The following is a 20,453-nucleotide window of genomic DNA, read 5'->3' on the forward strand; positions in this document are numbered from 1 at the left end:
GCGCCTTGTTACAGAAGATCTTGCTCTCCAGTCCTCCACCGGGTACTGAGCTTCGCACTGTCCATGTCCGTGTGATGAGGCTCAGGTACCATGGCAGCTTGTGCTCTGTGTTTCCTGGGTTTCTGCGCCTCCTTCCCTGGCAGGGAGGAAGGGAAGGGCCCCAGGCTCCTTTGTGACCTGTCCTTAGGGTATAACAGTAAATACTCCACTAGGAAACACCTACTGACTTCTCTTCCTCACTTTGAGTCGGGTGAACCTCCCCAGTGGGAATCTGATTGCCAGTTGCTGATCCTGCACATGGGAAGGAGAAATGTGGTTGTGATGTTTAGACATTTTTGGAGTTCATCTTGCCTGAAGGATTCATTTTATTTGCTGTAATCATAGTAGAATTAAGTGTGATATTTTATTACTGGCATTTGGGGGAGAAGAGCCATGGGGTATAAAATGGAAAAAGCATTTAACTATTTTGTGGGGCTTTATATGTAATTTTAATTATATTCCAATGAAGGGAAGCACACTGGCATCTCATCTGTCCCCTGTCACTTCCTTCCTAGTAAGCAGCTTGGGAGTCAGCGAGGAGCTGCAGCGTAAGCTGGAAGATGTTATGATTGACAGGAACCTTCTAATTCTTGGAAAAATTCTGGGTGAAGGTAAACAGTTTTAATCCTTTTAAAATATGGGATAAGAAAGTAAGCAGTTCACAGTAATTTTTTAAAATGTGTATTTGTTAAATAGAATACCATTTTGTGACTCTAAATGATAATACAAAGAGTTCTATTTTGTTATTTAAAACTAGAAGCCTGGTGCACAAATTCGTGTACATGTGGGTTCTGGCTGGCCCGCCCCATCAGGGTTGGGGGGGCAGTTGGGAGCGGGGTCAGTTAGCCGGCCGGCCCTGCCTCCTGGTTGAACTCCCGGTCAAGGGAACAATTTGCATATTAGCCTTCTATTACATAGGATGAAAAAGTGAATAGTGATTTTTGAAACTAAGATTGGGCATATGGATGGGGCTCTATAGTGCCTAGCACACACAGTAGGCCTTGAAAATATGAACTCCCTTCCTCCATTGAAAAGCATGTAATTCACTGGTTGGCTTCCTATATCATTTAAATTCATTCCTCTAGTTCTCAAGTTTATAATTTCTGGCACCTTCCTGGTTAAGTAGGGACAAGGGTGAAAATACATATTTAATCTGTCAACCGGATATTCTGATGTTAGGATGAATGATGATGGTGTTCAGAGTTTCTACTTTATGAATTTCAAAAACATTTCCCATGTTGTCCTGTAATAAGTGACGACATGAGCGAAGTCCAAGCCAGCCTAGGTGCTGACAAGCGGGAGGGTAGTGCCTGGCTTCTGCCCTGGGTTTCGAGTGTGGATGGCCTGGCAGCTCTGCCTGCTGCTGTGTCTGTGTCCTCTTGGGCCACGTGAAAACATGGCTCTGGCTCTGTGGTCAGGAGAGATTTTGCACAAGGTCCACATAGGTGTTGTTTTGCTTCACAGGAGAGTTTGGGTCCGTCATGGAAGGAAGTCTTAGTCAGCAAGATGGGACTTCTGAGAAAGTGGCCGTGAAGACCATGAAACGTGAGTTATCTGTCACCCACGAAACCCATTCTAGGTGTGGACAGCTGCTTCGGCATCTGGTGCTCCATGAGGCCAGGATGGAGTTCAGAGGTCGTGATCTCAGTCACCGATGGCTCAGGAGGCCATCCAGAGCGCTGCCTAGTCACAGAGGGACCGTTTCTATAATGAGCGATTCACACCTGACCCGTCGAGTCCTCACACTCAAGACAGTAACATGTCATCCCCTCTCTCTCTCTCCCTCCTTCCCTCTCTCTCACTAATAACTCCAAGTAAGGCATGAATTTCTGGGCAGGGCTGGCCTGGTGGCAGCATGTGACCACACGACGGTCTCACTTTGATTCTTCAGGTATTCAGCTGGGCACCCATAAAGGAGACTCGATCGTGCGGCATGTCGCCTGCAGCTGTCTCCCCGGTGCACTTGGAGGGAGAGGCTTAGTGCTTAGTATGTTCACGTTCTTTGTATTGCTTCCTCGTTTACCCCCTGTACAAATCCAATACTATTTTCTTTTTTCTTTTTTAATATATTTTATTGAGTTTTTACAGAGAGGAAGGGAGAGGGATAGAGAGTTAGAAACATCGATGAGAGAGAAACATCGATCAGCTGCCTCCTGCACACCCCCTACTAAGAATGTGCCCGCAACCAAGGTACATGCCCTCGACCGGAATCGAACCTGGGACCCCTCAGTCCGCAGGCTGACGCTCTATCCACTGAGTCAAACCGGTTTCGGCTCCAATACTGTTTTCTAAAATTTAAGTCAACTGTTTACTGGGCATTAAAGCATAAGTTAGATTATTAGCATGTCTTGAGACTTTTTAACCAGAATCAGGGGTTGAAGTTTTAATTCATTTATTAAAAGTGACCATCATAACCAGCCAGTCACGTGGGCTGGTGCTTTTCGCCTTTCATGTATCTGATAATGGCCAGTCTTTATGGAATACTCACCGTGCGCCCAGGGCACTGCCGCCACTCCCCACGTCATCAGTACATCAGGGCCTGGGTGTCGGGACAGCTGGGAAGCAGGTGCAGAGCTCTGCCTGGCGCTGAACCCAGCCCGGAGCCACACTCAGCGCTGGTCCTGCCTTCCATTATTTTATTGGAACCTCACAGTGTGCCTGTGGGAAGACTGCTCCCATCGTCCCCACTAACTGAGCCGAAGGTTTAGGGGACCTGGCCAGGGGAGCAGCGCCTGGAACCTGTTTCCCGTCCAGCCTGGGCTCTGTTGTTTTTCAACTTAATTAGATTAACTTCATAGGAATTGGATCTGTGCTAATTATCAAAGGTTGAAAGACTAGTCTGGCCTCCAATGGCAGGCTCCTCTGCATTTGCCCGAATGCTGGTCCCTCGGGGGAGGAGTTCACAGGCAGACCCCACCCCTTCTGTTCCACCCACCCACCTGCTTGTTTGCAGCAAAGGCTGAAGGTGAGGGCTAAGGGCAGACAGTTTGCAGGTCTGTAGAATTAAATTTTACGTTTTTGAAATCTGTTTTTATAGGAAGATTAACAGATACTAAACGCGTAGGATGTACAGACACCTGCTGGATGCTCTATCCTAGTGCCTGTTAAAGCAGATTCCCCGAGGCACACCTGGCTTTATGAGTGTTTTGGTTTGATTTTAATTGTGGTAAAATACTTGGAACATCCAATTTAAACCATTTTTAAATTCAGAGGCATTAAGTCTGTTCATATTATTGTGCAGCCGTCACCACCATCACCTCCCGAATTTTTTCGGCTTACAAAACTGAAACTTGGTTGGTTAAACAGCTCTTGATCCCCCAGCACCCCCCTTCTACTTCTGTCTATGAATTAGACTGCTCTGCATACCTCTTACAAGTGGGTCACACAGTGTGAGTCCTCTTGTCACTAGCTAATGTCACTTAGCATAGTGTAGATTTTTATTTTTTTATTTTTTATTTAAAAAATTTTTTTATTGATTTCAGAGAGGAAGGGAGAGGGAGAGAGAGATAGAAACATCAATGATGAGAGAGAATCATTCATTGGTTGCCTCCTGCACGCCCCCCACTGGGGTCCGAGCCCGAAACCCAGGCATGTGCCCTTGACCAAAATCGAACCTGGGACCTTTCAGTCCGCAGGCTGACGCTCTATCCACCAAGCCAAACCCGCCAGAGCCATAGTGTAGATTTTTAAATGTCTCTCTCAAGTTGCTTTAATTCCAGAAACTTGGTGTGGAAGTGTCTCTAATTCATAAGGCAGGGCTCAGCAGCCAGACGCAGGCGCCATGATGGAGAGAGGCACGTGTTCCTTCTTTCTTTAAGGCCAAACTGATGGCAACAGTTTGGATTTGATATTAGTTTTAAAAACAAATTATTAGAGCAGTTTTAGGTTTACAGAAAAACTGGGCAGCAAGTACAGAGTTCCCATGTGTCCTCCCCACACACAGCTTCCTATCATTAACCCCTTGCATGAGTGTGGTGCAGTGTTTACAGTCAACGAATCCATATTCATACATTTATGACTGGCGTCCGTAGGTTACATTAGGGTTCACCCTGTGTTGTACATTCTATGGGTTTGGACAAGTGCATAATGTCATGTGTCCACTGTCACCATGTCCTACAGACGTTTCACCACCCTAAAATCGCCTGTGCACCCCTTCTTTATCCCCCGCCCAGCCCCTGACAACCACTCATGTGTTTACTGTTGCCACAGTTTTGTCTTTTCCTGATTTTACTCTGAGAGAACAAAATTGCTGTTGCCCCTCCCCTTCATGGAGCATGGTAATTGTGCCTGAGATTTCCCATCTCTTCTTCCAGTGGACAACTTTTCCCAGCGAGAGATCGAGGAGTTCCTCAGTGAGGCCGCATGCATGAAAGACTTCAGCCACCCCAACGTCATCCGACTCCTAGGTACCTGGAGAAAGGCAGGCCTGGTGGCCAGAGGGGTTCGGCGCACCCACTCTGTGCCAAAGGGAAACCTGGTGTAACCCACAGTGATTGACAACCTGGGGTTTCTTCGCCCAAAAGGCTTCTCCTTATCGTTCACATTGTTGGAGGCTTATGGTAAAAGTGGGTAAAAACGGGACATGATTTAATGTCAGAATGTGGCTTTTAAGCACCATTCGCTAAAAAAACACCAAATGGGGAGATCAGGTTCCAGGGGTTGCTGTTTAAGTGACCCTGTTCTGAGAGGGAGAGCAGCCTGAGAATAACAATGTTCTGACGACTTATTTTTGCTGCCCTGCAATCTAATACATGCTAAATTCCTTGGGGAGCTTGCAAAGTGTCTTTGACACTCAAGGGAGATGTGAAAACTAATCTTTGGATATAATATTGTGTCAAAGAAATGAGTGTTACTCGTTTGCAGCTATCGGCTTCAGCAGACCGAGAACAATCGTGCTTTGTAATCGCACCAAAATGTGCACGAGCTCTGCCAGCGCGGTGTCAGGTGACAGGCTCTCCTTCTAGAATTCCACGGTAAATGGGTTGCAGCTTTTCCTGTGCACAACTGTTAAAATTTAGGGATGTGGATTCTACCTCAAAATACTTTGCGTAGTTGAAGCATTTGGCTTCAGTGCACATCTTCATACGACTAAGTGTTTCACTCTCACATGAGACGAGTTTGCTTCTTGAATTCTGATGCAGTCCCTGCCCCTCACTTGGAATCAATGTAACGAAAACTCCCCAGGTCTCTGCAGGGCTCTGCTTGTTATAGACTAAGTTTTGAGCGCTCTCATCATGCAAAGACTGGCCCTAACCTGAAAGAAAAAAAATACCGAGATGTGGACCCAGTGTGCGTTCTGTATTCTCGAACTCGGTGTGTGAGTTACGAGCGTTTGTTTTCTTAACTGTTCACTTGGGCGCACGTGGTTTCAATTTGGCCCAGGCTCCTGCCTGCTTTTTCCGGTCACTGCTAACAAGGGCTCTTTGTAAGGAACTCTGCTCTTAATTTCAGGTGTTTGTATAGAAATGGGCTCTCAAGGCACCCCAAAGCCCATGGTGATTTTACCCTTCATGAAATACGGGGACCTACATACCTACTTACTCTATTCCCGACTGGAGACAGGATCAAAGGTAATGAATTACCCGTTGCATTGCCTCTGGATGCTTGACAAGGCCTGGACAAACTCAGCGTCTGACCTGGAATATAAAGGAGGGAGCGCAAGGACTTGAGCCTTTGTTTGGTGCTCCCTGTGCACCCTGGGGGTTGAAATGGGGTATCCACCTTCCCAGCAGGCCTCCCCAGGTCCTGTTATTCCTGTTTATGGGGGGAGGAAGTGAGCTGGGAGCACATGCTTGTGCCCCTCACAGTGGAGCCAGAGGGGGGGGCCTTGTGATGTCAGAGTGGCCTCTTTCTTTTGAAGTTGCCTCTCTAGCTTGTTCACTCTGAAATCCCTGGGTGCAGGATCTGTCTCAGTTTTCAGAGGGAAGGTGCCCTGAACTGTTTTTCAGAGACACTGAGAGTGAACTTACTCCACCCATCTTTCTTATTTGTTTTGTTTTGTTAACTCTCACCCGAGGATATTTCTTCCATTGGTTTTTAGAGAAACTAGAACGGCGGGGGGGGGGGGGGGAGGATGAAGAGAAAGAGAAACACCTATGTGAGAGAGAGAGATTGATTGGTTGCCTCCTACACATGCCCCGAGCAGGGTGAGGGATTGAACCCACAACCCAGGTATGTGTCCTTGACCAGGAATCAAACCCATGACCCTTCGATGTGGGGCTGACTCTCTAATCACTGAGCACCACTGGCCAAGGCCCATCTTTCTTTTTATCCTTGGAAACGGAAATCATGTTGGTTGCTGTAGCTTTATTGTAAACCTTAAAATCGGGTACTGTGATTCCTCCATATTTATTCTACTTTCCAGAATTGATTTTAGCTTTTCTAGTTCTGTTGCCCTTCCATATAATTTTAGAATCAGCTTGTTTATAACAAGAGAAACCAGTACACAGCATTTTACTAACTAATGAATAGTTTATATTTGCAAAAATACAAGTATATCTCCAGGGTTGGAAAGTAACTCCCATGTATACTTTTGCAGCCATTGGTAATGCTGGAAGTCACAAAATGCATAGAGAAACTGGAACATCCAGCTTTCATTCAGGTCTTTGCTGTCTGTTCAGTCAGTTGGGGGAATAAACACGTTCTGTTCTGCTAGCGCGGCAGGACTAGGACTGGGTGACGTAATGCGCTCCTCCAGCAGGGCCTCGGTGCCGTCTGTCCCCACCCTGCCCTCCATGAATACAGGCTATCATTTCCTTTATTTAGATCTTCAGCGTCTTTCATTTTGTACTTGTCAGAGTATAAGTTTTGCACTTCTTTGGTTAAAATTATTCCTAAGTATTTTATTTTTTATTCTTTTGTAGATAAAATTGTTTGCTTGCTTTCATTTTCAGAAAGAGTGTTCATTTCTAGTGTATGGAACTACACTGATTTTTGTATATCGATCTAGTGTCCTGTAACTTAGTTGAACTCATTTATTAGTCCTAGCACACAATTATCTTTTTTTTTAAATAAGTTTTTACTTTTTTTTTTTTTTCTTTAGAGCGAGAGGAAGGGAGAGAGAGAAACATCCATTAGTTGCTTTCAGCATACACCCTGACTGGGTATTGAATCCGAAACCTGGGCATGTGCCCTGACTGAGAATAGAACCGGTAACCGCTCAGTGCACGGGACAGTGCTCAACAAACTGAGCCACACTGGTCAGGCCCACACAATTATCCTTTAAATAACTTTGGTCACAGTTTGCAAGAATTAAATCATTGTTCAAGGAAAAAATAACCCAGATGAATAGTATCTGATACTCGTTATGCCTCCGTGAATGTTAGCAGACTTGCTATTTCTTATACCCAAAGCCTTTCCTGGAAATTAGCATCCAGAAAATTAAAGCCCCATATATACAGAACACAGCATGGGACTTGCCTCCCTGGTCTGTTTACATCCTCTTGAACAAGTCCATTATGTAAAGGTAAAGCGTAATTAAAGCACTTTATTGCAATGTGTGGCCGACACGGGTCTTGGCACGGAGAGATAAAGCACTAAAAATTCAGGGCTTTGTTCTCACCACGTTGGAAAACCCGTGCCAGACAGAATGAGTCGTGACAAATCCATTGTGCTGGGGAGAGGGTGTTGTGGATGAAACTGCTTGTGGTGGCCGGGAAGTCCCTGACTGCTTTCACTCACGCGCAGTGTCGTCAACCTCAGAATCGGCTCCAACCCCGGTGGTCTCTAACACAGCAGCTCGCGTGCTGTCACGCCGTGGAGAAAACTCTAGGCTGCTGACATTACAGGGGGTCCCAAGAAACAAAAAGGAAAATTCCTGTGATAAGGGCCCAAGACCATCCTAATTTCTCCCTAAAAGAAAACTATCTTTTCAAGACATTTCAAAGGGACAGCAGATGTGGGTGCACAATTGGACAGCTACTTAAAGTGGGCTTTTTGCCTCAAAATATTAGAACCCCACCCCCCACCCTCAAAAGCCAGACCCTCCCTCTGTGTGGCCTGGGTGCTTGGTCCCACTGGCACTCAGGACACGGAGGATCCCATTGGATCTCATGACATGGGAGACAAATGTTATTCACTGTCAGTACTTCCAAACATGGGGAGAAGAAAATGTGATATCTGCCAAACAGGTTTAGAGTTTGTTTTTTCATTCCTCTTTGAAAACCTTATTTGTGCTATTAGTGATACAGAAATGAAGTTTGTTTCCGTGTCTCATGGCCACACATTTCAGAGATAAAAATGCTGTTTTCCCCCAGACAGAGATAACTTGCAGATTTCCTTGTAAAAAATAATAATAATAATAATAATAATAATAATAATCTTTCTTCTTGCTTCGTCCCCCAGCACATTCCCGTGCAGACACTGGTGAAGTTCATGGTGGACATTGCCCAGGGGATGGAGTATCTGAGCAACAGGAATTTCCTTCATCGAGACTTAGCTGCTCGAAACTGCATGTAAGGGTCTGGGTGCATCCTGGGCGGTTGGACTTCATGGTGTTGGTGTTTGTGGTGGGGACACCGTGGGTGGCCTGTCACTGTCACAGTAGGAGGAGAGATAGTTCTGGAGATGGAATTCCTGTGTCTCTGATGCATGACTGGGTTTGTGCCTGCGGGTTTTCAGTCCCTCCAAAACTTCCTCCTGTGACTCTGTTTTTATTTTCACACCCTCACGCCCTAGGAGGGAGAGGTAAGACCTTTGTGATCCCTGTTCATTGGCATCAGCCGGCTTTGGGCCCAGTTACATGTAAGTCAGCTAATCATGCAGACAGTCATGGAAACCATAAAGGCCTGTCCCTACATCCTCACTATGCTGCCTTCTGAAGACGCTCTGTTCTGTGGACATGCCGACCAGAGCAGCAAAGATAGACTAGAACTTGGAGTTCACGTTCTCCCCACGTCTTCATGCTGCAGCAGCAGAACCATTTTCTGCGGTAGATCTTCAAGACAGTAACTGCGCCTTGACTTAAGTTCACTGTTGCAGGAAGAGGGAAGGTTCCTTAAATGTGTTGCTTTTATTTACTTTTCTTGGCTGGAGGAGTGACAGTGGTGCCTGCCCTCACTCCTCCTAACCAGTGCTCCCCTCCCCAACTCCCTCCCATTTTCACCTCATTTTTGAAAGCCCAGAAGGGTCTTGTTTTTGTTTTTTAATTTAAACAATTTTTCTACCACAGAGGGAGACCTATGAAAATCGGTTTTTTCCCCCATCAATGTGTCCTTAACGCTTTTCCTATCAAGAAAGGTGACCAGCTGTCAGTTTGCCCGGAACTGAGGGCTTTCCCAGGACAAGGCATGTCCAGTTTTAAAAGTCGGTGTCAGGCAAACAGGGACAGGTCATCATGCTACCTCCAGACCCCTCATTTCTTCTCTTCCTTCTCCTTTTTGTCTAGGAGAGTGATGGGCAACCTTTTGAGCTTGGTGTGTCAAACTTCACCAAAAAAACTGAGCATAACTCGGGTAGTGTGTCACTTTGAGGAAAAAACATTATTTCACAAATATTTCATCCTCGGCATGCGGCCGGCTCAGCGGCCGCGTGTCATCAGAAATGGCTGCGCATCGCCGAAACCGGTTTGGCTCAGTGGATAGAGTGTCGGCCTGCGGACTGAAGGGTCCCAGGTTCGATTCCGGTCCAGGGCATGTACCTTGGTTGCGGGCACATCCCCAGTGGGGGGTGTGCAGGAGGCGGCTGATTGATGTTTCTCTCTCATTGATGTTTCTAGCTCTCTATCCCTCCCTCTTCCTCTCTGTAAAAAATCAATAAAATATATTTAAAAAAAAAAAAAAGAAATGGCTACGCATGTCAGTGCTGACACGCATGTCATAGGTTCGCCATCACTGGTCTAGGATCTATTTTAATAGGATGAGCTATCAATGTGATTGTATAACTTTAATTTTCTGAGTTACTCCTCAAGTACTACCTGGCTATCTCTGTGGGGAGTCCTGGATCCCCCTCTTGTAGGATATACTTGCCCACCTCCCCCAGGCTGCAGGGAGGCTCCCTTGGACCACAGAGCCAGTGCTGCATCCAGACGTCAGGCATAAAGGCTGCTGGGACACTCGTTGAGTGACCAGAGGCCCCGGGTTTGAGCTGGGCTCCTTCTACGCCTGTGCAGCTCCACTGTTCCCTCCTGGTGTCTCCATCCTTGTGCACAGAGGGCCTGGCTGGGTCAGATTCCCACACAGACAAGCAGGGTGCAAAGTTCTCTCTCTGCTGCTCCCCCTCACGTGCTGGGCCGTTGTTCCCCAAGCAGGTGGGGCCTGTTTCTTTGGGCTACTTCCTGTGCACGTGACGCAGACCTGTGCTTCAAGGCTTTGCCTGTGATGGACCTAAGGACTCAAACTCCTCTCTGTAGGTTGCGCGATGACATGACTGTGTGTGTCGCGGACTTTGGCCTCTCCAAGAAGATTTACAGCGGTGATTACTACCGCCAAGGCCGCATTGCTAAGATGCCTGTGAAGTGGATCGCCATCGAGAGCCTTGCAGACCGAGTCTACACCAGTAAAAGTGACGTGGTAGGTACAGTTTTACTGGGGACCTTGAGTCTTGCAGAGGAAGCATGCTGAAAGAAGTGACTTAGCTGGTGTTGCCAGACATCTCACTGCTAATCTGAGGGCCGGGAGTGTGCTCCCATCTCTCTTCTTTATTGCTAGGCACCCTAATTCAGGTGCAACTCCAGATTCTGGTGAAGGCTCCTGACATTCAAAAGATCTGTCTTTGCACAGGCCCTTAATTTATTCCCATTTTCCTCTGCGACACTACTGTGACTTATTGCCCACAACTAAGCTATTTCATATTCATATTAAATTCAACAAGTTCATTCAGTGGCTCTATGGGACCCACATGATGTACAGAAGGTGCTGTGTGGTTACGCCCTCAACCAGAGACAAGGAGAGAAAACACTTGACAATAGTGGGACCGAGCATCTGTTTGGCAGGAGGCTCTGGCTGCCCTTGTCAGATTTCCCGTAACAGCGTTAGTAGCAAATGGGCACAGTGACGTTCCAACCACGTTACCGCCGTAACAACCGTTACGTTGGGAGAGCAGCGTGTCTCAGTCATAATTGTCAGCTTTGTGCACAGTCATCAGGGCTTTAAGGAAATGACCTTTCCCAATGAAAAAGTCCATTCAGACTTTCTGAAAAGACTCAGATCTTACTTGTTGCTCTGTTCTCAGTGGGCATTTGGCGTGACCATGTGGGAAATTGCAACTCGGGGGATGACGCCCTACCCCGGAGTCCAGAACCATGAGATGTACGACTATCTCCTCCACGGCCACAGGCTGAAGCAGCCGGAGGACTGCCTGGACGAACTGTGAGTGAGCCGCTGGATGTGACCAGGCACCCTGCGTGGGCCGGCCAGTGGGTCTGCAAAGACCTAGGGACACAGCCACAGGGAGACGGGGTGCTTTTAGCCAGGCCGCGTGTGCAGAGGTGGCACGTCCAGGCCAAAGCCTTTCCTGGTGTGAGAGGTGGTGTGTGCACATGTTCTGCAGGTCTGCAGGCACCCCTGGGAAATGCATTCTAGATAATGGGTCAACTTTACTGCATATGAGGTACCTAGTCACCTGCTCTCTTGTGCTGCGTCATCCTTCTCTTCCTGTACAGTATTTCAGACAGGCAAAACACAGTAATATCCTAAGTCAGGAAATTTAGAAACCTAAGCCTGTGGCTCTGAGGTCAGGTTGGTCATCAGAATTGCATGGGGGATAGTCTAACAGCACGATTCCTCAGCCCCATGCCTGGACGCTGAGGTTGTTGGAACAAAGTGGGCCAGAAGTGCATCTCTTAAGACACTGGGTGACCAGGTGCTCCGCCCGGCCTGAGAGCCCCAGCTCAGCATGCACAGCCCTTGCGGGACAGGTCCCTCCTCTCTAGGGTGGGTGGTATGGGGAGAGGTCCGGGCCTCTGAGTCACTGAGGCCAGGTGCGGCCTCCACTCACCCACAGGGGAGGCCATCACAGCTGACTCGACTTGTGTGCCTCATTATCAGCCACAAATAAAGTCCAGTCGCATATTCTTCAGAGCTATTGGGAGGGTTGAGGAAAGTGTGTGGAGCGCTCAGCCTGCAGGAGGCCCAGAGCAAGTGTCACATCGTGGTGCCGATTCGTAACGTAACATCACACACACCGACTGCCCAAACACCTTGCTGACCTTCTTCAGCTGACTTCTTGTGGCATTGCCTCTACTTCCCTAGTGTCGAGTCTCTTCCCCACATAACAGGGGTTACCGACATTGTCTCCGTATTCAGTAAGATTTCAGGACCTTGGGCCTGCACGGGCTCAAGGCTTGGAAGCGGGGGGGGACTCCCCACTATGTCACACACACCCACTGTGGCCTTGCTTCCTCACTTAGGGGAGGGCTAGGTTAGGGGGCATGCAGGCTCCCCTATCTCGTCCAAGCCAAACAGAGAAAACTTTTATCTTTTTTAACAGAAGAAAATCAAATTTTAATACATGTGCATGGAGAATTCACATAAGCAGGAAAATCCCCAGAAGGAAACTTGATTGATCAAGAGCCGCAGGCTGTTTGGTGGTTCGTGGTGGCTGTTGTGGTTATAAATTACAATATTAAGAACAGAAAGAAAAAAGGTTAAGCCCTTTAACAACATTGTGAAATTCTAACTCAATTAGGTTTCATGGTGGTTTTTGAAAGAGCCACGTGAATGAAATGTTTGCTTCTAAAAAGGAGGAACCGTTTTAGCCAAACAGTGTTGAATGGGGAGTTTTGTGGCTCTTTCTTGGCTTCCATCTTGCGCCACAGGCAGTTGGTCTTTGCAGTGATTACCTAGGGTCTTAGCAAGGCCTGAGCTGTGTCACACTGTGGTTTTCCAGTGTTTTACGCAGAGCCAGATGAGGAATGCTGACTCGTGTTTCCGAGCATTTTTAGGTGAGAGTCGCAGAGTCAGCACGCACCGTGCGGCCAGGAGGGCAGGCGGGTCAGGCGGCCCTGTGGTCCCCACCCCAGCTGGCTCTGCACCTCAGGCTTGAACCAGGCCTTCTTCTTGGGCCCCTGTCCCATCTGGATGCTGGTCAACAAAGAGGCCTCTGTTTCATATCAGGGACGTTTTCTTTTAAAAATGAGACGCACTTCTGAGCTTCTCATCTCATTTGCTGTCTAACCTTAGCCGAGGTGAGTTCATGTCTACCTAACTTGCCCCTGGGTCTTTTTCAAGTCAGTTCTAAGACATGTAAGGGTATAAGTAACGGAGCCCACTGTATGTCCTGCCCTCTGAGGCTGCCTCTGCTCACGGTGTCACCACTCCGAGTGACCAGCCGGCAGGCCTGTTCCCCTGGCCCAAGAGGCCTCTCTGCATGAATCCTCGTAGTCTCCGTAGGACATTCCTCAGCTGACTATGGCCTTCTGGCTGTGGCCCTCCGGCACTCCCACCACTGGCCACTGTGGTTCCTGCACCAGCCCTCATTCCCCTCTGATACTCGGGAGCCACCTTGTTCTTTCTTTATTCCACTGGGTCCCATCAACTTTATCCCACTGATGTCCTTCAGAGTCCCCCTGCCCTCCGACCCCACCCTAATACCATCAAATCAGAGAAGCCCAAGCTGGCGGGGCCTGGCATGAGGAAACGGTGGCACAGTGGCATCACGGTGTGAATTGAATAAGGACCGCAGCTCACACCACCTTCTCCCTCTCAGAAACTCTCCTCTACATACGGATCAGTCCCTCCACTTCCACCTGTGGCAGCTCAGACCCAGGCAGGAGAGCAACAGGGCTCCTCCCGTCATTTCTCTGAGCAGAAGGGAGGCGCTCAGCCATCCTCAGAGCCAGGGAGAAGCAGGTGTCTAACAAATATGGATAAATTCAGAAATCTATAAAGTTTTTTAAATTTGTATTATTGCATCTTTTTAACTCCTTTGTGAAAAGTTGTGGTAAAATGCACAGAACATAACATTTACCATCTTAACTGTTTTTAAGCGTGCAGTTCAGTCACGGAAGTGCATCCATGTTTTACAGCCGTCACCCCATCATCTCCAGAACTCTTCACCTCACAAAACTGAAACCCTGTCCCCCGTGAAACAGTAATCCCCATCCGCCGCTCCCCCAGACCCCCACAACCTATGTGACTACATCTTTTATGAAATCTCAGTAGAAAAACAAAAATGACCATTTACAAAGGCAACTACCAAACTTGCTTTTTCTTTTTCTTCTTCTTTTTTTTAAATCCTCACCCGAGGATATTTTTCCATTGCTTTTAGAGAAAGTGGAAGAGAAAGGGAAAGGCAGAGGGAAATATTGCTGTGAGAGAAACACATTGTTTGGTTGCCTCCTGCACATGCCCCGACCAGGGCCCAGGCTGGGGAGGAGCCTGCAACCAAGGTATGTGCCTTTGAACTGGAATCAAACCTGGGACCCTTCGGTCCGCAGGCTGACACTCTATCCCCTGAGCCAGACTGGCTAGGGCTTATTTTTTCTTTCCATCTCTGAGATTGAACTTGTTGACCTTGGTCCACCACTGCAGAATTGCCCTTTGTGGGAGGGGCCTCGACCGTACACACACTACCATATATTTACTAGTCATTTTTCTATTGTTACATATTTTATAAAGCCTTGAAGAAAAATAACTTTAAAAGTGATACTGCTGCCGAAACCGGTTTGGCTCAGTGGATAGAGCATCGGCCTGCAGACTGAAAGGTCCCAGGTTCGATTCTCGGTCAAGGGCATGTACCTTGGTTGCGGGCACATCTCCCGTGGGGGGTGTGCAGGAGGCAGCTGATCAATGTTTCTCTCTCATCGATGTTTCTGACTCTCTATCTCTCTCCCTTCCTCTCTGTAAAAAATCAATAAAATATATATTTTTTTAAAAGTGATATTGCTACCATTTGAATATGAAGAACATAGATTATATCAGTGATTTTCAACCTTTTGCCTCTCACAGCACACATAAACTAATTATTAAAATTCTACAGCACACCAAAAAGTGTATTATTTGCCAATCTGACAAAAAATATAGGTATCATTTTTATTCATTTACACTGGATGGCTGTTGTTGGGTTGGCTGTTGTCAGTTTTTTATTTGTCAGTGGGAGAAAAGAAGTCAGTGTCCCTGGCTAAGTAGTCAGGTATATCATGTTTTATAATATTCTTGTGGCACACCGGTTAAAATCGCTGGGTTATGCAAACGCTTTCTCCAAAGACGTGGGATAAATGAAGGTAAATAATGGGGCCTTTATGGCCTAATAAAAAGGGGAGTGTCTTCTAGGGGCAGAATTCCTCAAAGCTCATCTCAAACTGCAAAAAGGCAGGGCTCTGTGGAAAACAGGAAGCCATGCAAATTGATTTATACCATAAAAAACTCAAAAATGGAAACACAAGCTGTTTGCCAAGTCATGAAGGTAAAACAAGGAGAGGCAGAGAGCTGAGCTGATGTCCAGGTGGGAATCGGGCTCATCAGGGAAACGGGAGCTCAGGGTCCTACGCTCACAGGCAAAGCGCCTGCAGACCCCACCGGCCAGGAGCTCAGGCCTTGCTGATAGGGGCTGAAAAGTAAACAAATGCAGGTATCGATTGTTATACGTGTATGTGGATGAGATCTCTCGCTACGTGTGTGAATGCTAGTAGAATTACCCAGAGTTCTACGCGATGGGATTACATGTGAATATGGGAATTGCGTATTTGTGTTCACAAGATAGCAGTAATCTGCCCAGCTGGCGTGGCTCAGTGGTTGAGTGTCAACCTATGAACCAAGAGGTCACGGTTTGATTCCTGGTCAGGGGACATGCCCAAGGTTGTGGGCTCCATCCCGAGTATGGCAGCCGATCAACGATTCTTTCATCATTGATATTTCTATTGCTCTCTCTCTCTCTCTCTCTCTCTCTCTCTCTCTCTCTCTCTCTCTCTCTCTCTCTTCATCTCTGAAATCAATAAAAATATTTTTTTAAAAGATAGCAGTAATCTACTACATGTGTCAGATGATTAGCATTGGAGTCATTTCCTTATCCAGCAGCATGAATGTCAATTTCTCAAAAAAGGAAAGAGTCCAAATGGTAGTAAAACTCACTTTTCCTAATGCAGTTATCTCTCTATTTTACTGTGCTCACATCAGTGTCCCCCCTTTGTAATTCCTAATTACACAGAGAATGAGGACACCACCCTGAAGAGAATCCTCTCTACAGGACACAGCAGAGGTCATGAGGAGCCCCAGTCATAGGACTTGTCCAGCCAGAGACCAGTTCCCCTGCTGCCCACATAGCAAAGTAACAAGGACAGGGCTGTTGACAAGAGTAGGTGCAGTAACACACACAAAACGCCAGGCACAGTGAGGCACACACTCCTTTACCCACCCCCGGCCCTTCTAACAGCTCTCCTGGTGACAAACCCAGCTTCATGTGCAGAACAGGGGTCAGCACACTTTTTCTGTAAAGGGCAAATAGTAAGTACTTTTTATTTTGAGGCCATGTGGTCTCTGTTGGAACTACTTAACTCTGCCATTGCAGTAGAAGCAGCCACACATAAATAAAAGTAGCTGTGTTCCAATAAAACTTTATTTACTGTGGAGAGCAGCTACAACGTTCGGACAGGATCAAGCCTCGGACTGACTTGTGGCAAAGCCACATACAAGTCCCAGCTTGGAGGGCAAAGCCCTCCCAGCACAATTATAGCCAAAGGCTATGGTTATAAGCTTTACCTATAGTCCGACCCTGCAGTCCTAGGTAGCTAAGGGATGTGGGCTGTGGGAGGTGCAGCAAGTGCTGCCAAAACCAGGCTTGAGTGCAACAACAGGAACGAAGTAGATTTGAAACTCGCGAGAACATTGTAAACATGTTGACCACTCCCCTTGTTTTGCTTTGTGTGATCTGACTATAAAATAAAGGTCCTGTTTACAGGCAGGGTCACTGTTTCCTCATCCAGGCACAGGTCCTACCTGGCCCCAACTGTATTCTCTTGTCTTCTTTAATCATTCACCGCTCCTCCTCAGGGTCACCCCTGGCTGTGCTGGACACAGTTCAATTTACAAAACAGATGGTGGGCTGGACTTGTTCCATGGACCATACTATGTCCTGTATTCCTGGAGACAGAGGAGCACTATCGCATACCCATGGAAAATTTATAATAAAAGTTGAACAAATGTGCCACAAGGAAAACCTCAGTAACTTCCAAAAAGTAAAATTAGTGTGGATTAAAATGTGATAAAATTGTCCTCACCAAGTAGCTCAGTTGGTTAGAACGTCAACCTGATACGCCAAGGTTGTGGGTTTGATCCCCGGTCAGGGCACATACAAGAATCAACCAATGAATGCCTAAATAAAGTGGAACCACAAATCAATGTTTCTCCCTCCCCCTTCCCTACTTCCTTTCCTCCCTCTTCCCCTACTTCTTTCTCTCCCTTCCTCTCTCTGTAAAATTAATTTTTTAAATTTTTTAAAAATCCAAGACAAGGTGAAAACAAGGGGTGGACTACACGGAGGGCTGGGTGCTGTGCCAGGAGTTAACTCGCCTTCTCTACTTGCAGGTATGAAATAATGCACTCCTGCTGGAGGGCTGAGCCCTTGGATCGACCCACCTTCTCCATGTTGAGGCTGCAGCTAGAAAAGTTCTTGGAAAGTTTGCCTGAAGTGCAGGACAAAGCCGAGGTCGTTTACATCAACACGCCGTTTCCAGAGAGCTGCGAGGGCCTGGCAGAGGGCCCCCCACTCGCTCAGCTGGACATGGACATCGACCCCGACTCTATCATTGCTGCCTGCGCGACTGGCGCTGCCATTAACGTGGTCACAGCCCAAGTCCATGAGAATGGACCTCACGAGGGAAGGTACATTCTAAATGGGGGTAGTGAGAACTGGGAAGATGTGGCTCCCGCCGCCCCAGCCGCAGGGACAGCGGGAAAGAACGGTGTTTTACTGGAGGACAGGCACCTGAGGAGCGGGGTCTCCTGGTCTCAGGCCAGCACTCTGCCCGTGGGGAGCCTACCGCCAGATGAGCTTCTGTTCGCAGATGACTCCTCGGAAGACTCGGCAGTCCTCGTGTGAGGAGAGCCAGGACATTCCCAAACCAGGGAGACAGACAGACCCCTCTGCCGTAGAGACCCAGGTACGCCCCAAGTTTCTGGTATCCGTCTCCCTGCCACTGCCCGAAAGCACCAGATGAATGTTGTTCAGTACGTCATTAAAAATGCATTAATATATATTTATTTAAATAGAAAAATATGTGTATATGGTGGAAAGAGACATAGATATTATATTTTAATAAAAGATGACTTATTTTATGTCACTTATCTTGCAGATTTTAAAATTTAAGCTTTAACAGCCTCATCTCTGCAGTTGCTCCTTGATGTTAACATTTGCACAGTTGTTGTTTTCATTTTCCTGTTAAATGTAAAAATATTCGTAAAATGAAATTGCTTGACTTTGCTTCTGGTTTATGAAGAATCCGATACTCCTCTGAATCATCTGTTTGATAAGAAAGACCTTTTGCTATGTAAAGTTTTATAACTGATTGTTTGATACAACTTCCTAATAAAATATGATTGAGGAAGGATGTGTGGTACTTACTTGAGACTTGGAAAGACCAGGGTTGCTGGCAGCCTCGTGGCTTTGCAAAGGAATCCCCTTAGTGCCTGACACTCGATGCACCTGCTCTGGCCATTCTTGGACGTTTCCTAAAGATAAGCAGAATCATCCTGGAGAGACCAAAGTTGAAGGGCGGAAAATTATTTAAAGGGTTGAAAAACACACTGTGAGTGCAGCGAGTTAAATGGGTCGTAGAAGAGTGTGGGACAAGTGGAGGGCTTTCCTTATGGGAGGCAGGCAGCCAGGAGCAGGCCTAGCACTCAGCAGCCCAAGTTTGCATCCTGCTCCTCTGTGTCACAACAGTCATTGTTTCTTGAGCACGTTCCGTGAACTGACCTGTTGAATCTATGCATCATGACTTGGGTGCCAGTGCCATCATGTGTGGGCCATGAACTGGGGCTGCAAAGGCCGAGTGGCCTGGGGTGGCCCACATCTAGAAAGGGGAGAAGCAAGAATTCAGAACCAAGCAATCTGCTTCTGGCAGGTAGTAAGTATATGATTTGGGGGTCTGCTCCAGAGCCTCTTGACCTTTTAACTTTAATGAACAGATAGATGGCACTTACTGTGTGCCATCTCTCATTTAGTCCTCATAACAACCCTACCAGATAGGTACTATTCTCTCCACTTTGCAGATGGGCAGACTGAGGCAGGAAGAGGCTACCTTACTCTCCTAGTAAGAGCAGCAGTTGTATGTGGTCAGTCGATCTCAGCCCTCGGGGCAGCACCGCTGGGCCAGGACTACTGTCATCCTCAGCCAGGTCACCAGCCTGAGAGGTCAGCTTCTGTACCAGGCCCAGGGGTGTGGCCCTTAGTCTGGCTGCCAGCCCTGGTGCCCCCGTCTCCAGGGTGAGTAGCTCCCCCATTACTGTGAAATACCCAATACTAGAAAGTTCTGAGAGCAGGAAAAGAATTTGCAAGAGAATTACCAGTATCACATTTTTTCAGTAAAAAAAATAATTTCTACTGTTGGGATTTTTTTGAATGGTTGTTTTAAAAAAAATTAATAAAGCCCAACTCATGTGGCTCAGTGGTTGGGAGTCGACCCATGCACTAAGAGGTCACTGGTTCGATTCCCTGTCCATTGGGGCATATGCCCAGGTTGCAGGCTCCATTCCCAGAATGGGTCCTGCGGGAGGTAACCGATCAATGTTGATGTTTCTCATCGATGTTTCTATCTATCTCTCCCTCTCCCTCTCTCTTTAAAATGAATTTTTAAAAATCAGTAAAAATGTTTACATCTTTTTGCACAAAGTTTCTTGTTGATAGTGACTATCAAGAATGTGAATAACTCGTCATTAAAGTCTTGATCAGGAGCTGACTGGTTAGTTCAAGAAAAAAAAAAGTACAGTGTTCACATCTGTGAGCAAATTGAAAAACTTATTTGGAAGTTTCATATAAATTTCATATTAACTAAACTATTAAAATACAGCAGATCCTTGAATAATGTCATTTCGTTATAACATTAACGAGAAGAAGTTGTTTGGGGGCCAGGGTCATTCTCTGTGTGTAGTTGGAGCCCATGTCTGCGTGGGTTTTCTCCAGGGACCCGGTTTCCTCTCATGTCCCAGAGATGTGCACGTGAGGTGAACTGGCGCATCTACACTGTCCCCGTGTGAGTGAGAGAGTGTGGGTGTGAGTGGCCAGCGATGGAAGAAAGTTCTGTCCAGGGTGGGTCCCGCCTGGCACCCTGAGCTGCTGTAGAGGCTCCAGCCACCACCATCCTGAATCGGCGAGTTGGGAAATCATCTTGTTTTTATTCTCCTAAATGTGTGTAGAGCCGAAACTGGTTTGGCTCAGTGGATAGAGCGTCGGTCTGCGGACTGAAGGGTCCCAGGTTCGATTCCAGTCAAGGGCATGTACATGGGTTGTGGGCACAGCCCCGGTAGGGGGTGTGCAGGAGG

At 47.2% G+C, this 20,453-nt stretch overlaps 1 protein-coding gene across 1 annotated transcript in view; it reads left to right on the forward strand.

Annotated features, from left to right (window-relative positions):
- Window positions 1-18,509, forward strand: part of MERTK (MER proto-oncogene, tyrosine kinase) — a 119,287-nt gene extending 100,778 nt beyond the window's left edge. Inside the window, exons 12-19 of the mRNA XM_028137963.2 lie at window positions 555-650; window positions 1,504-1,584; window positions 4,353-4,445; window positions 5,491-5,609; window positions 8,383-8,492; window positions 10,388-10,547; window positions 11,209-11,345; window positions 17,499-18,509. Coding sequence (XP_027993764.2) covers window positions 555-650; window positions 1,504-1,584; window positions 4,353-4,445; window positions 5,491-5,609; window positions 8,383-8,492; window positions 10,388-10,547; window positions 11,209-11,345; window positions 17,499-18,012 — 1,310 coding nt within the window. The 3' untranslated portion in view covers window positions 18,013-18,509. The remainder of the gene's footprint in view (window positions 1-554; window positions 651-1,503; window positions 1,585-4,352; window positions 4,446-5,490; window positions 5,610-8,382; window positions 8,493-10,387; window positions 10,548-11,208; window positions 11,346-17,498) is intronic.
- Window positions 18,510-20,453: the final 1,944 nt, after the last annotated feature.

The sequence above is a fragment of the Eptesicus fuscus genome, chromosome 16 (genome assembly GCF_027574615.1).
Source record: "Eptesicus fuscus isolate TK198812 chromosome 16, DD_ASM_mEF_20220401, whole genome shotgun sequence".
In the NCBI taxonomy this organism is placed as follows: domain Eukaryota; kingdom Metazoa; phylum Chordata; class Mammalia; order Chiroptera; family Vespertilionidae; genus Eptesicus; species Eptesicus fuscus.